The sequence below is a fragment of the Rhinopithecus bieti genome, unplaced genomic scaffold (genome assembly GCF_001698545.2).
Source record: "Rhinopithecus bieti isolate Rb0 unplaced genomic scaffold, ASM169854v2 scaffold_15801, whole genome shotgun sequence".
NCBI classification, from domain to species: Eukaryota; Metazoa; Chordata; class Mammalia; order Primates; family Cercopithecidae; genus Rhinopithecus; species Rhinopithecus bieti.
The window spans coordinates 226,560-240,320 of record NW_016808372.1 but is presented as its reverse complement, the minus strand read 5'-3'; the positions used below and the strand labels follow the sequence as shown (position 1 = coordinate 240,320).

General features: G+C 35.7%; 1 protein-coding gene across 2 annotated transcripts in view; it reads right to left on the bottom strand.

Moving 5' to 3' along the window:
* The window catches only part of LOC108538516 (vacuolar protein sorting-associated protein VTA1 homolog), a 79,976-nt gene that overhangs the window by 60,345 nt on the left and 5,870 nt on the right, over window positions 1–13,761 (bottom strand). The window contains exon 1 of one of the 2 annotated variants that reach the window (XM_017886663.1): window positions 4,563–4,647. The exons of the other annotated variant lie outside the window; for it this stretch is intronic. Within the exon in view, the coding sequence (XP_017742152.1) occupies window positions 4,563–4,626 (64 nt within the window). The 5' untranslated portion in view covers window positions 4,627–4,647. Of the gene's footprint in view, window positions 1–4,562; window positions 4,648–13,761 lie in introns of those variants that run through there. 2 annotated transcript variants of the gene reach the window in all.

The window sequence follows — 13,761 nt, the reverse complement described above, 5'->3', positions numbered from 1 at the left end:
ATGGTTTTATCTGGAGAAACTGCTTTTTAGTGCTTAGGCTTTGAGGGCGTCATATTACAGAGCTTGAAGTTTAATTTAATAACGTATTCATAACCACATATCAATTTTAAGGATTCGATCCATCTAGATATTAAGGAGAGAGAGAGAAAAAACAGAGTTCCAAAAGTTTCACCGAGATTTACTGCTACCCAGTGTAGTGCATGTTGCTTTCACTGCACACTAACTAGCACTGGAGATCACTTTGACATACAAAGGGATTCTAATTTGATCTCAGATTAAATGTTACCTTCTCACAAGGTAATATCTATAAGTCTTAATATGCCCTTTCCTCCTCAAATTTAAGCTTATTGTATTTTACTGTATTGCCAAAATTTCCCAAAGAATATTAGGTATCCTTTATCTTATTTTTAAGAGGATACTTCTAGCAGAAAGTAGGATCAGTTCCATGCCAGGTGGCTCATATTCCCCTAAGAGAGCCACCACCCTAAGTTATACTGAAGCTAGCTAGGTCCTTGAGACCCATATGATCCAAGGGATTGGCAAAACAATTGGCTAGAGTATCAAAAATAAAATATTAGCATTTCTATTGATACTTTATCTAATTCTTTAAAAATTTTATTTTACATATCTTTTATAATACAGTATTAGTACATCAATATGTAAATGTAATTCATAAATAGTTTACATAACATATTGCAGATTTGTGTTCAATGTTTTTTCTAACTCATATGGATAGGTGATGAAAAGGTCGAGAATTGCTGCTTTATGGCATCCTTACCTTACTCCTCTCAACTATGAACTATGTTTTCTTGCCCCAACCTAGCCCATGCCTCTTCCCCACACCCCCATACCTTCTACCAAAATCCCATGGAACCACTGCTTTTCATCAGCGTACTCCTCTATATTTTCTGATTCCTTCTCCTTCTCTGTCTTAACTAAAAGCAGATATCACTTGAAGAAATCACTGTATTTGCAGTCCTCTTTAGTAACTTAAAAAAAAAAAATCTATCACATACCTCCTTAGGACTGGCAAGCTGCTATATTACTAAGGAGTTGTAATGTACCTAGCCCAAAGAGTACATTTCCCAGTACTCTCCAAAGCAAAGTATGGCCATGTAACCAACACTAATATTATGTACCCAGAAATAGTTAGGAAAGACTGTTGTAATGTCTCCACAAAAGGGGGAACGACAGCAGGGAAATATCTTGCAGACCCTCTCCCTTTTTTGTTCCCTACTACCTAGAATATAAATACTAGATGACTGAAGCCCTAGTACCTATCTTGGGCTACAAAGCAACCTTGAAAATGGTAACCATGTGCTGGCTGGTAGACCTGAAACTGGAATCAGCTGGGGTCCCTGATGACTTACTGGAATTGGTACACTAGCACAGGGTACTGCCAACACCAGACTTTCTTTAAAATACAGAGTAAATCCTTATTTTACTTACCCATTGTTATTTTGGATTTTCTGCAATAAGAGAGTAAATCAAATTCAAATGTAAACACAGCCCATATTCACAATTCTTATTGACCCTTGACCTCCAATAATTGTATGTGCTCTCTTTCACTCAGTGGTCATTCTATAATTAAATTGCCATCTCAAACCTCTGCCAAAATCAATACATCAAGCACCCACTCTCTAAACATAATCTCTTCTTCCAACATTCAACTATGCGCATTACTACAGGTTTCCAGTTCATTGGCTTCTTACTACTTCTTCATTACCATCAGTCGTCTCTCCTTTAACTTCTCTCTGCAACTAGCTTTGATGTTACATTTTAATAACTTTATTTTATTATCTCCTTCTACCTCTAAATTTTTTTATTACATCCCTCTGGCAAAAGCATACTCATATATAAACCCAACTATCCTCTTTCTCTGTACCCGCATCCAAGTAGCAGAGACTGATGACAGATTGTCTTCATTACAAATATCATAATTATCAATCTCAAATAGGCTTGATACTTGCTTTCCCAACATCCCAATTGACTATTTCAAATGCACTTTAATCTCTAAGACAACCGTCTTACCCAAACATACATATACATTAGGTAATTACTCATGATCTAAATGTGCACTGACCAACATAAAAAAATGATTAATTTGAAGGATGGTACCGACAGTGTCATCTCCCTACAGGTCTTTCTCTCTCTTTTTTTTTTCTTTAACCACAGTAGTGAACACTATGTGAGGCCTACCATTCATGGAGCAGAGTTAGCTACTTGATAGATCAATTTTGGGAAGAAATATAGAGAACAACCCAGTCAGTAAAGAAATAAGGTTGATTCCTAAGACTGTCCTTGGCTTTAGTGACAGCCATTTCAGGATGTAACCATTAAGCAAACATGCAGATAATTAATATAGCACATACAAATATAAACAAAATTTCTACTTCTTGTCCTTTTGAAGTTAACCTAATCCAAATAACTAATAGTTAAACACAGTATAATAATAATATAGTTTAATAAGCCTGGCCTACATTCATTTCTTTCTTAGTTTGTGTGCATATTTAGTCGTTGCAATTGCAAGGACGTTATTATATGGTAATACCTTTAATTGAAGAATTGGATCCTCTCAGCATTAAAAGATTTAGGACAAAAATTGGCCTGGCTTTTATATTTCTAAATAGGTTATGTTGCAAAGAATTCTTAAGTACAAAAAATTTACCATAAGATACATTTTCTACTATTAATAAAAAGGAAAATTCCTTGAATTCACTTAAGAAAACTCAGTTTAAGTACACTAAAACATCTTTTTGCCACAGGGATGAAAAAAGGATCTCTTTCATAAAGAACTCTGAGACAAGTAATTCATTCTAGCAGCAGCAATATGATGAAAAATTAATGTCTAACATGGAAAATACCTACAAAAACAGAACAAATAAACATGTAGCTAAAATCATGTATACGAAAATATATTTGATTTATTTCATCAAGGAAATGTTTATTTTTATGAATAAATATTATATTTGAGTAATGAAGCATATTTGCAAAAGGATTAAATACTTTCCAACATGACTTTAATGTGAGACATTTAGAAAACAAACATTTACTAATTCTGAAAGTATGTGTAATCCAGAGTTCCTCAGAATTTGAACATTAACATTCTGACACATCCTTGCTTATCCATAAGGACATAAAACTATGAAATATGCATAATAAAAACACATGCAAACAGATATAAAAGCAACTGTGAGGAGTGAGGCTTTGATAGGTTAAAAACTGTGGCACTCAATAGAATACATACTGATACATAAAAGCAAATTTTATTCCAAAAAATAGAACTGAATCTTATTCTATTCCTAAGTATATTTCAGATCTCTTCTATATGGTTAGTGTGGGGAAAAGAAGGAGAGATCAGCCTGTTACTGTGTCTATATAGAGGAAGTAGACATAAAGACTCATTTGTTCTGTATTTTGAAATGCTGTTAATCTGTGACCCTACCCCAACCTTGTCTTGCAAGAAATATGCGCTGTGGTGACTCAAGGTTTAATGGATATTGGCTTGTGCAGGATGTGTTTGTTAAACAAGTATGAAGGCACTTGCTGGTTAAAAAATCCTGCCGTCCTGGGGCAATGGACATCTCAGCCGGTAAAACCCATTGTGTGCTTGTTTACTCCGAGCAGGAGAAACTGCCTTTAAGGAATAAGGTGGGGCCTGCTGGAGCAATACTGCTAAAAGTTTTATGGAGATGTTCATTTCGCATATGCATCTCAAGGACAGCATTTCCTTTAAACTTAGTTCATGTTTACAGGATTCTGGTCATGATGTCTTCTACTGCTGTTTCCTCTACAATGATGCGCTATTGTCAGCACTCCGCTTATCTTTTTGATGTAAAGATAATTACATAATATAAGGGAACTCAGAGGCTGGTGGCCCGTGTGAGTCCTCTGTAAGGGCACAGCCGGTCCCCTGGGCCCTGCTTTTCTTTCTCTATACTTTGTTCTCTTGTCTTATTCTTTTCTCAGTCTCTCGTTCCATCCTAACGAGACCCCAAGTGTGGAGTGGGCGGCCCCCCCTTCAGTTAGTATTATCCTTTGTGAAGGGCTTTCTGAATCAATGATTATTACACAGTTTTTATACAAAATATATCCAACTACTTTCCAAATTAAATAATTTAGGCACACTATTTGACCAAAATAAAAAAAAGGAAAAGGAAGGAAACATGAATGAATGCCTGCTAATGAAGAATACTTACTTCTCTCGTCCCTTCATTAAATAGATTACTTTTGGAACTCCTATCATAACAGTGATTTTAAGAAAAAGTCACTCCTGATTTCCTATTAAATGATGTAATGAAAATCAAAGTATAGGGTAAGAATACCTGGCTTTTTCATTGTCCAAAGAATAAACAGATAATCACTGGGATTCTGAATATTAGCGTTGTGCTGACACATAGCAAACACTAAGTGATGATCTGATTATTAAAATGAGAACACGGATTCTACTTCTGGCCTTAGTGAAGTAACTATGGTTATCATCCCAGTGTAAACAGAAAAAATCTGGACAAAATATATGAAACAAGCTTTCAGACAACAAAGACAGAGGAAGACCATGATACCTGGAGAAAGGAAACAAATGAGGTGGCACCAACGATCAACCCAGCATTCTGCCTGGAAGCACATGCCAAACTAAGGCCCAGGAAGAGGAGTCCCAACCAGAAAACAGTCCTCTTGAGCTGAAAAAACACACTGGAGTGAATTCAGGGAGACTGAGGCAGTTGTACATTAAGGGGTAGAGTTCTAAAGAGAAGGGAGCTATGCAGGAAAAAACCCAGAAACCTGAATAAGGGTAACCTGGAGACTCAGCTGAATACTAACATGTGGCGTGCAGGGGGAAGCTCCTCAAGGCCAAAGAATGAACAAAACCTGTTCAATAAGCTGAACTGTTCCCAATGCACACACAGGGCTAGAACGCATTCAAGTTCCAACAAGAGAGAGTGAAGAGTCCTATGTGTTACACTGGGTATTCAGTAGACAGTCTGAAAGAACACATTCCTCAACACATCACAGCCTTGAGCACATCACATCCCCCCACATGCCTCCACTTCCTGGGCCCGACACAAACACATCACAGCCTTGAGCAATGCCTCCCCTTCCTGGGCCCGACACAAACACATTCCTCCATATATCTCAAGGAAAAACAACACCTGGAGAATCTCCGATAAGGTTACAACCGTTTGTAAAAGCGCAGGAACCAATAAGAAAGCTGCTAAAAGTATAATTTAAAATGTAAACCAATTGTAATGCTGTAGCCTAGAGAAATGCCTTGTTCCTCTGTAACCTGACAAGTCCTGTTTACCTCGAGCTATAAAAAGCAAGCGCACGCATTGTTCTGGGCCCTCTTGTATGTTGTGGAACGGAGGGACCAAGTTCGAACTTGCATTAAAGATCCTTGCCGCTTGGCTTTGACTCTGGACTCTGGTGGTCTTCTTCGGGGAACAAACGGTCTGGGCATAACAAGTCCATGATGGGCATACTTTGGTAGTGGTGTTAAAACTCTCCCTAGAGCAAAGACTACTTTAGACCTACCCCAAAAAGCTAAAAACAAATAAAAAAACAATACACAAAAGAATCAAATTGAACTCCAAATTACTTAATTGTTGGCCAGATTGAATCCCTTCAAAGAAAGACCACAAACTCCAGACATTCAAGAACGTAAAATTCACGAAGTCCTACTGCCAGTGAAAAATTACTGAAGAGGCCAACAGATAGGAAAATGTGATCCACAAGAAGAAAAAATGTAAGCCAACAGTACGAACAGATCAAACAATGACAAAATAATAAAAACAGGAGATAATGACATTAACATACTAGAGAACTATAGAAAGAATTTTAAGAAAACAATGAATAGAAAGGAGAAATGGAACATACACAAAGAAATCCAAATGAAACTTCTAGAGGTAAAAACTATAATACCAGCAGGGCGCAGTGACTCATGTCTGTAATCCCAGCACTTTGGGAGGCCGAGGCAGGTGGGTCACGAGGTCAGGAGATCGAGATCACCCTGGCTAACATGGTGAAACTCTGTCTCTACTACAAATACAAAAAAATAAGCCGGGCGTGGAGACAGGCGCCTGTAGTCCTAGCTACTCAGGAGACTGAGGCAGGAGAATGGCATGAACCCGGGAGGCAGAGCTTGCAGTGAGCAGAGAGGCGCCGCTGCACTCCAGCCTGGGGTGACAGAGCGAGACTCCGTCTCAAAACAAACAAACAAAATATATATATAATATCTGGGCCAGGTGTGGTGGCTCATGCTTATAATCCCAGTACTTTGGGAGGCTGAGGCAGGCAGATCATGAGGTCAAGAGATCGAGACCATCCTGGCCAACACAGTGAAACCCCGTCTCTACTAAAAATACAAAAATTAGCTGGGCATGGTGGTGCGTGTCTGTAGTCCCAGATACTCAGGAGGCTGCAGCAGGAGAATGGCTCGAGCCCAGGAGGCAGAGGCTGCAGTGAGCCAAGATCACATCACTGCATTCCAGCCTGGCAACAGAGCGAGACTTTGTCTCAAATAATAATAATAATAGTAATAATAATAATAATACCTGAATTGAAAAATTCAGTGGGTAGGACTAATAGTACAGACACCAAAAAAGAAAAGAGTAGTAAACTCTGGAACACTGCAATATAAACTACCCAAAGTAGTTTATATAATTTTTAAGATGGGGTCTCGCTCTGTTGCCCAGGTTGGAGTGCAGTGGCACAATCTCAGCTCACTGCAACCTCCACCTCCTGGGTGCAGACGATCCTTCCACCTCAGCCTCCCAAGTAGCTGAGACTACAGGCGCAAGCCACCCATCGGGGTAATTTCTTTTTGTATTTTTGGTAGAGACAGGTTTTCACCACGTTGCCCAGGCTGGTCTTGAACTCCTGAGCTCACGTGATCCACTTACCAAAGTTTTGAGATTACAGGCATGAGCCACCACGCTCAACCAATACGAGATTTAAAACTTGGATCTTGATGAGTACTGAAAATCATATGTATGTCATAAAATATAAACATTTTATTTTACATTTTATAAATTTCTTTAAAAGAGAAGAGTTAAAAACATACATAAGGTTTACGGTATAAGTATAAATACAATGTATGACAACTATAGGCAAAGGACATGATGGGGAAAAGACAGTAAAGATCTTTCCTTATTTATATGTTAAGTGGTATGAGACAGTAGACTATGATAAGCTATTGTAAGCATTCTAGAGCAACCACTAAAAAAATAAAATAGGAATATCTAGTAACTCCACAGTGGAGCTACGATGGAATTCTAAGAGAATTTCAATTATCAAAAAGGCAGAAAAAGGAGAAAGAAGAAACAAACAACAAATGAGACATAGAAAACCAACAGCAAGACTTAAAACCAAACATACTTATTACATTAATTATAAATGTTTTAAACATTGCAATTAAAAGGTAGAGGTTGCATAATGGATAAAAACATAAGACCTAGCAATATACTATCGACAAGATCCCAGTGAACTGGAGTAATAACTTGACAATAACTAATATTAAATGAGTAATCACCATGGATCACGTACTCATTTAGTCATATAAAAATAGAAAAATTGATTAATCCACCAAAAATGTTTGTGAAGTTGATCTTACTATTATCCTGAGTATATTAATAAAAAACCTGAAGCTCATAAGGTCATGGGGGGCCATAAACGGTAGGTTAGGATTTGACTCAGGCGCAGTCTGGCTCCAGAGTCATTGTACCCTGCATCCAGCAAGACGTCTCTCTTCATACACATACATAAAATTTTATATAACCACAAATTTTACATACATGGCAACATGTAATTTGTTTGTACCCTTCATTTTTACATTATGCTGTAGGTTATGGCATCTTTTGTGATAAATGTAACTCCACATATTTTTAACAGTTACATAATATAAACTTTCCATACTGATGGGAATTTAGATTTTCAATTATACTGGCTCTTGGGGGAGCTAAAAAAGTGTGGAGGCTTTTTTTTTTTCCTTCCATTTTAAAATGCAATGTCTGGGGGTACTACTACCATTTAAAACAGTATCCTGAAATGTACTGGGCAGCCCTGACAACAAATTGTTCCTCCAAGATGTTAACAGTGTCACCAAATAGAAATAATAATAAATTGAGGTTAAAAAAAAAAAAAAACAACCCAAATAGTAGAAACATAAAAACCTGACAAGCCACAGAAAAATAAATATAAAAAAACATAAAAAATGTAAATGTAACAGCCCAATGAAGAATTTCAGTGAAAGTAGGAACTTATATCAAGCATGGTTATTGAAACCTACTATATATAATCCTTGACTGTTCAAGAGTATATAAGCTTCCACGTTGAACAACCAAATGCAATTGTCATAGAAGACAAACCTTATCAAAGATGCTTAAACTTCTATGAATGCCAAAAAAGAAACGAAAGTTAAGAATGTGTTATTTGACTCCATAGCCCCTTTGACTTTACGTTTTTTTCTAAAGAGATGTAAAATGAGTTGACATTACTCAAAAAGGAAAGTATTAAATGACAATTTAAAAAAATAAAATTCATGTTTGCATGTATGTTCACAAAACAAACATAAAAGGAATGGAAGGCTAATGGATAAATCAGCAGTCCAACATTCTGTGTGTTTATTGTCTTTGCTGCAGTCAAGTACCCTGAGAAAGCTTATTAATTAAAAAAAAGTGAGTACTCAAGCAATAAGACTATAGACTCTAGTTTATCATTCAGGAACCAGCAAAGACTGAAAGGAACTGCTTCTCTTTATTGGTTTAGTTAAATTTGTCTGAATGAATTTAAAATCCAATTTCTATGTGATTAACCACAACAAAAAATAATAAAAGGCAAGTTCTTTTTTTTTGAGATGGAGTCTCGTTCTCTCACCAGGCTGGAGTGCAGTGGCACAATCTCGGCTCACTGCAACCTCTGCCTCCTGGGTTCAAGCGATTCTTCTGCCTTAGCCTCCCGAGTAGGTGGGACTACGGGCGCACGCTACCATGCCTGGCTAATTTTTGTATTTTTAGTAGAGATAGGGTTTCACCATATTGGCCAGGCTGGTCTTGAACTTCTGACCTCGTGATCCGCCCACCTGGGCCTCCCACAGTGCTAGGATTACAGGCATGAGCAAGTTATTAATGCTAATATCCATGTAGTTTACCATCTATCAATAAAGAAATCCATTATTATTTATCATTTACACTAAATTAATATTTTCTACTTGAATGTCCTGTAACATCTCAGAACTGAAATAACTATTTATACATACATACAGCTTCCTGAACAACCGTACTATACTTAATTTTCTGATGATATAAACAAATGAAGACTCTTGAGACTGTAGATACTTTCACCGAACTGTTTACTAACTTTACAATGTCACCCCTAGAGGAAGCTTTAAAATTGAAACTTGAAATTTTATACATTTACTCATGGCAAAATGAAAAAGGAAGGGGAAAGTTCTTTCCGAGTTTAGCTTTATCCACAGTACCAAACCGGGCAGAATCAAAATATTCATGTAAGAGTACCCACTTTCAGTACAGATTCAAATATTTTCTGGCATCATTAAAGAAAAATAAAGAGATGGAGCTCAGAGACATACTGTTAAGAGAAAGCATCTCCTTCATTTTCCACTCTCCACTTAGGGAATCTCCCAGATTATTTCACTGGTTTTTTTGCCTTTTTCTTTTGTCATGGATTGTACTATTCCCTTTCCCCTCAGTTACTCTGTGGCTCACTCAATAACTGGTTCTCTAATTACTAGCTACTACCAACAATTTTTCATTTAACCTTTTTTTTCTTTTTTTATCTGACTTCAGTTATTCAGGTCCTGGTTCAATCACTTAGTAACGGAAGGACTAGAAAGATTGTGAGGATCAAATCCGACATCCTGAAAGAAAGCACTGTTAAAATGCCAATCAGCTACAGGAACGCTAGTTGTTTGCCTTCCTTATTAGGTGACAACTATATGGCTACACTTCCCTCTAGGGATCACAACTGCCTTAAAATTCAGGTCAATTTGGCTAACATTTTTTGAGCACCTGTTCTTTAATATGTAAATATCTCCAGTGGCCTAGCACTACGAGGCAGAGTAAATGAATAAAGGCTGGAGCAGAGTGTAAGCCTTCCTCAGTTTACAGTCTAGAAGAAAGACAAGCAAATGAAAAACCAATTATGGTAAAGCTACACCAAGGTACAAAGAACAAAAAGAAACACCTTAAAACCAGGAGACTTAAGAAAAGGCCTCCCAGAGAAAGTGACATTCAAGCTAGTAGCCAAAGGATAAAAATCTAGTGAGTGTAGTGGGGAAGAGAAGAGGTATCAAGGCAGAGAAATAGAATGTTAAAAGGCTTGGAGACAACACAAAGTGCCTAATGTTTTAGTAGCAAAGTGAAATTAATTTGTAAAACTACAAAAGGTGATTCAGAACTCAAATCATGAGGGGGTCACTGAAGACAAAGATTTCTTCAGATAGACATATGGAACTGCATGTATAATAACTCCATATCCTACACTTTCATGTAAACTTCCCCCCATGTTATAAAAGATGCTTTGTAATGTTTAAACAATTACATTACTTTCTATGTAGCAGATATAACATAATTTACTTAGCCATTTCCATAATGATATGTATTTTAGGATATTTTGAGCTTATCACAAATGTATAAATAATCATTCAGGAAATTTCTTACTAAATGTATGGTTATTTCCTGAACACGTTTCCCCAAATTGGAATTACTGAATTAGATACTTTACATTTTGCCAAATGTTTTCCAAACTTTGTACCAATCACACAACCATGACAGCAAGGATTTGACCACATACTCATTTGTACTGAGTCATATTTTTACAAAAATTGTTATTCCATTTTAATTTACATTTATTACTAACTAGGATGAATGCTAATGATTAGTATTCCCTCCTTCAGTAATTGTATGCACCTATTTTTAATCTATGGGGATCTTTTTTATTTTTAAGGGATATTTATAAGCTGATATATGTATCAGGGATATTCGCTCTTTGTCGCTCATCTACTGGAAATGTTTTTTCCTGATACAGTACTTGTTAATTTGTACTGCCTGTGTCACACACAATTTCTAAATGTTCACAGTCCACTCCATCATTTACTCCGTGTTATTTTCACTAAGCATTAGAAGCATATCATTCTAGTGGCAACAGGGATTACACGTTTGAAGCAAAAACTGGGAAGCTATGACATTAGCTTAGAATGTCTAAGGTATGGATATAGTAACAGAGAAAATGAGAAAATAAAAACAATTTTAAAACTTTTATGATTGGTTGATTATGAGACATATGAAATAAGAAAAGAAAGATTAAGTTTTTAACTTTCAGCTAATAAATTTCAAAATACAGTAGAAATGAAAATTTCCTAGAAAACTCTACTATATCAACAATGGCTCAAGAGGAAAATATTTTCTAATGGAAGAAATTGAGAAATGTAACTTCCCCAAAAGTGCAAAGCTGTGTTGAATCAATGACTTTTTTTAAATCTAAAAAAAGCGATAAATCTGCTGCCTTTTTAACCCAACTCACATTTGAGAAAAAAAAAATAAAAGAATAATTTTCTCAACAATATCTAAGAAACCAGAGTAACATTGTTACTAAAAATCTCAAAATGATAACATAACTACAATATAGTAAGAACTCTCAAACAACAATAATGAGCAAAGACATGCAGACATTTTACTGAAGATGATATCCATATGGTAAATAAGCACACGAAGAAGTTTTCAACTTTATCAGCTATCAGGGAAAGAAAAATTAAAACCACAGTGAGGTATCACTGTACCTATTAACAGTAAAATTAAAAACAGTGACACAAAATGCTGGTGAGAATGAAGAGAAACTGGATCACTTATCATGCATGTGTTGCCAATAAGAGTGTAAAATGGTACAGCTGCTCTGGAAAACAGTTTGACAGTTTCTTATGAAACTAAACATGCAATTACCATATGATCTAGCAATTGCATTTTTGGGCATTTATCCCAGGGAAATGGAAACTAGGGCTGCACAAAAACTATATGTGATTATATTCACTTTATTCATAATTGTCACAAATTGAAAACAAATTAAATGTCTTCAATGATTGAACTGTTACACTATAGTACACACATACCATGAAATTCTACTGAGCATTAAAAAAGGAATAAACTTGGATAAATCTCCAGAGAGTATGCCAAATGAAAAAAGCCAACAGCACATTTTAAATGATAAAATTTTAGAAATGGACAACTAGCTACTGGCTACCAGGGGATGGGGGTGAGGTAGCGAAAGGGAGAAGGTAGGTTATATTAATAAAAGGGCTACAAGAGGAATTCTTAACTATTCTCTATCTTGAATATGGTAATGGGTACAGGAATCAACACCTGACAAAGCTGTTTAGAACTAAATACACACACACACACACACACACACACACACACACAGACACACAAATACATGTAAAACTGAGGAAGCCTGAATAAACCAGTGAATTGTACCAATGTCAATATTTTACTTAGGATATATTATTAGTTTTTTAAGATATTATCATTGGGGGACATTGGGTAAAGGGTACACAGAATCTCTCCACAATATTTCTTACAACTACGTGCGCTGCATGTGGACCTACAACTATTTCAAAAGAAAACTTTAATTAAAAAAAAAATGCAAAACTAATGGGATTCTTTCCAGAAATGGAGGGATGTTTCAAATATGAGAAAATTTACAATTTTGCTACTTACTACATTAAAAGTTAAAACATTAACTACATTAAAAGTAAAGATTATAGTAAAAAAAAATGGCCAAAAGTAATTTGATATACATTATTTCAACATTCATTCCTGATTTTAAAAGAAAACAAGACCAAACAACTTCGAAATGTAGGAATATTAAGGTAATTTTAAAAAGTGATAAAACACTAGAAAATTCCCATTAAGGCCAGAAGTGAATCATTTTGGAAATGATAAAATACTAGAAAGGAGAGGGCACAAGGTGTAAATCATATGATAATGACCTATGACTCAATCAAAAATTTACTATAAACATAGTAAGGTAATGAGTTAAGACAGAGTACTGGGATTGTTTCCATTATGTTTCGTCATTGATTTGTGGTAGAACATTAAAAAAAAAAAAGCTGTGAATTACTGTATAGTTCATTTATTCAATCAACAGGTAAGTTTTACAGGTTATCTATCATGTCTTAGATACTATATTAGGACTTGGAAATTCAATGATCATCGTAAGACATACTCTTGCTCTCCTACAGTTTACATTTTAGTAGACTATTCATAATATTTAGAGAGGAGGCATTCATTAAGAATTTATAAATTCTATTTATGTGTCAGCTGGTAAAAAAAGAAAAAGATAATCCCTGTCCTCCAGGAGAATCAAGATTGAAAGATAAACAGATGTTTATATTATAACACATGTGATGAGGGGCACACAGGAACAATTCCTAGATCATCTTTAAGAGGTCATGAAAAATAATCTGTAGGAAGTAAAATTTGTACTGAGTCAGAAAGTTAGTCAAATTAATAGGAATGCAGAAGGATTCCTGGCAGAGGGTAGCACATAGCCCATGGAGCTTTTATGAATCAGCAAGTAGTTCAGCAAAAAAATCTTGAATTTTTTTCTCACAAAAAAAAAAAGTTCCCTTGTTCTAGGAATTTATAAAATTATTATATGCTCTGAGAGTATAGAAATGTATCCCTTAACACGTTTTAAGTTGATGTCTACATTTTTTCACAAGAAGGGTTCAAAGGTACCAAAAATATG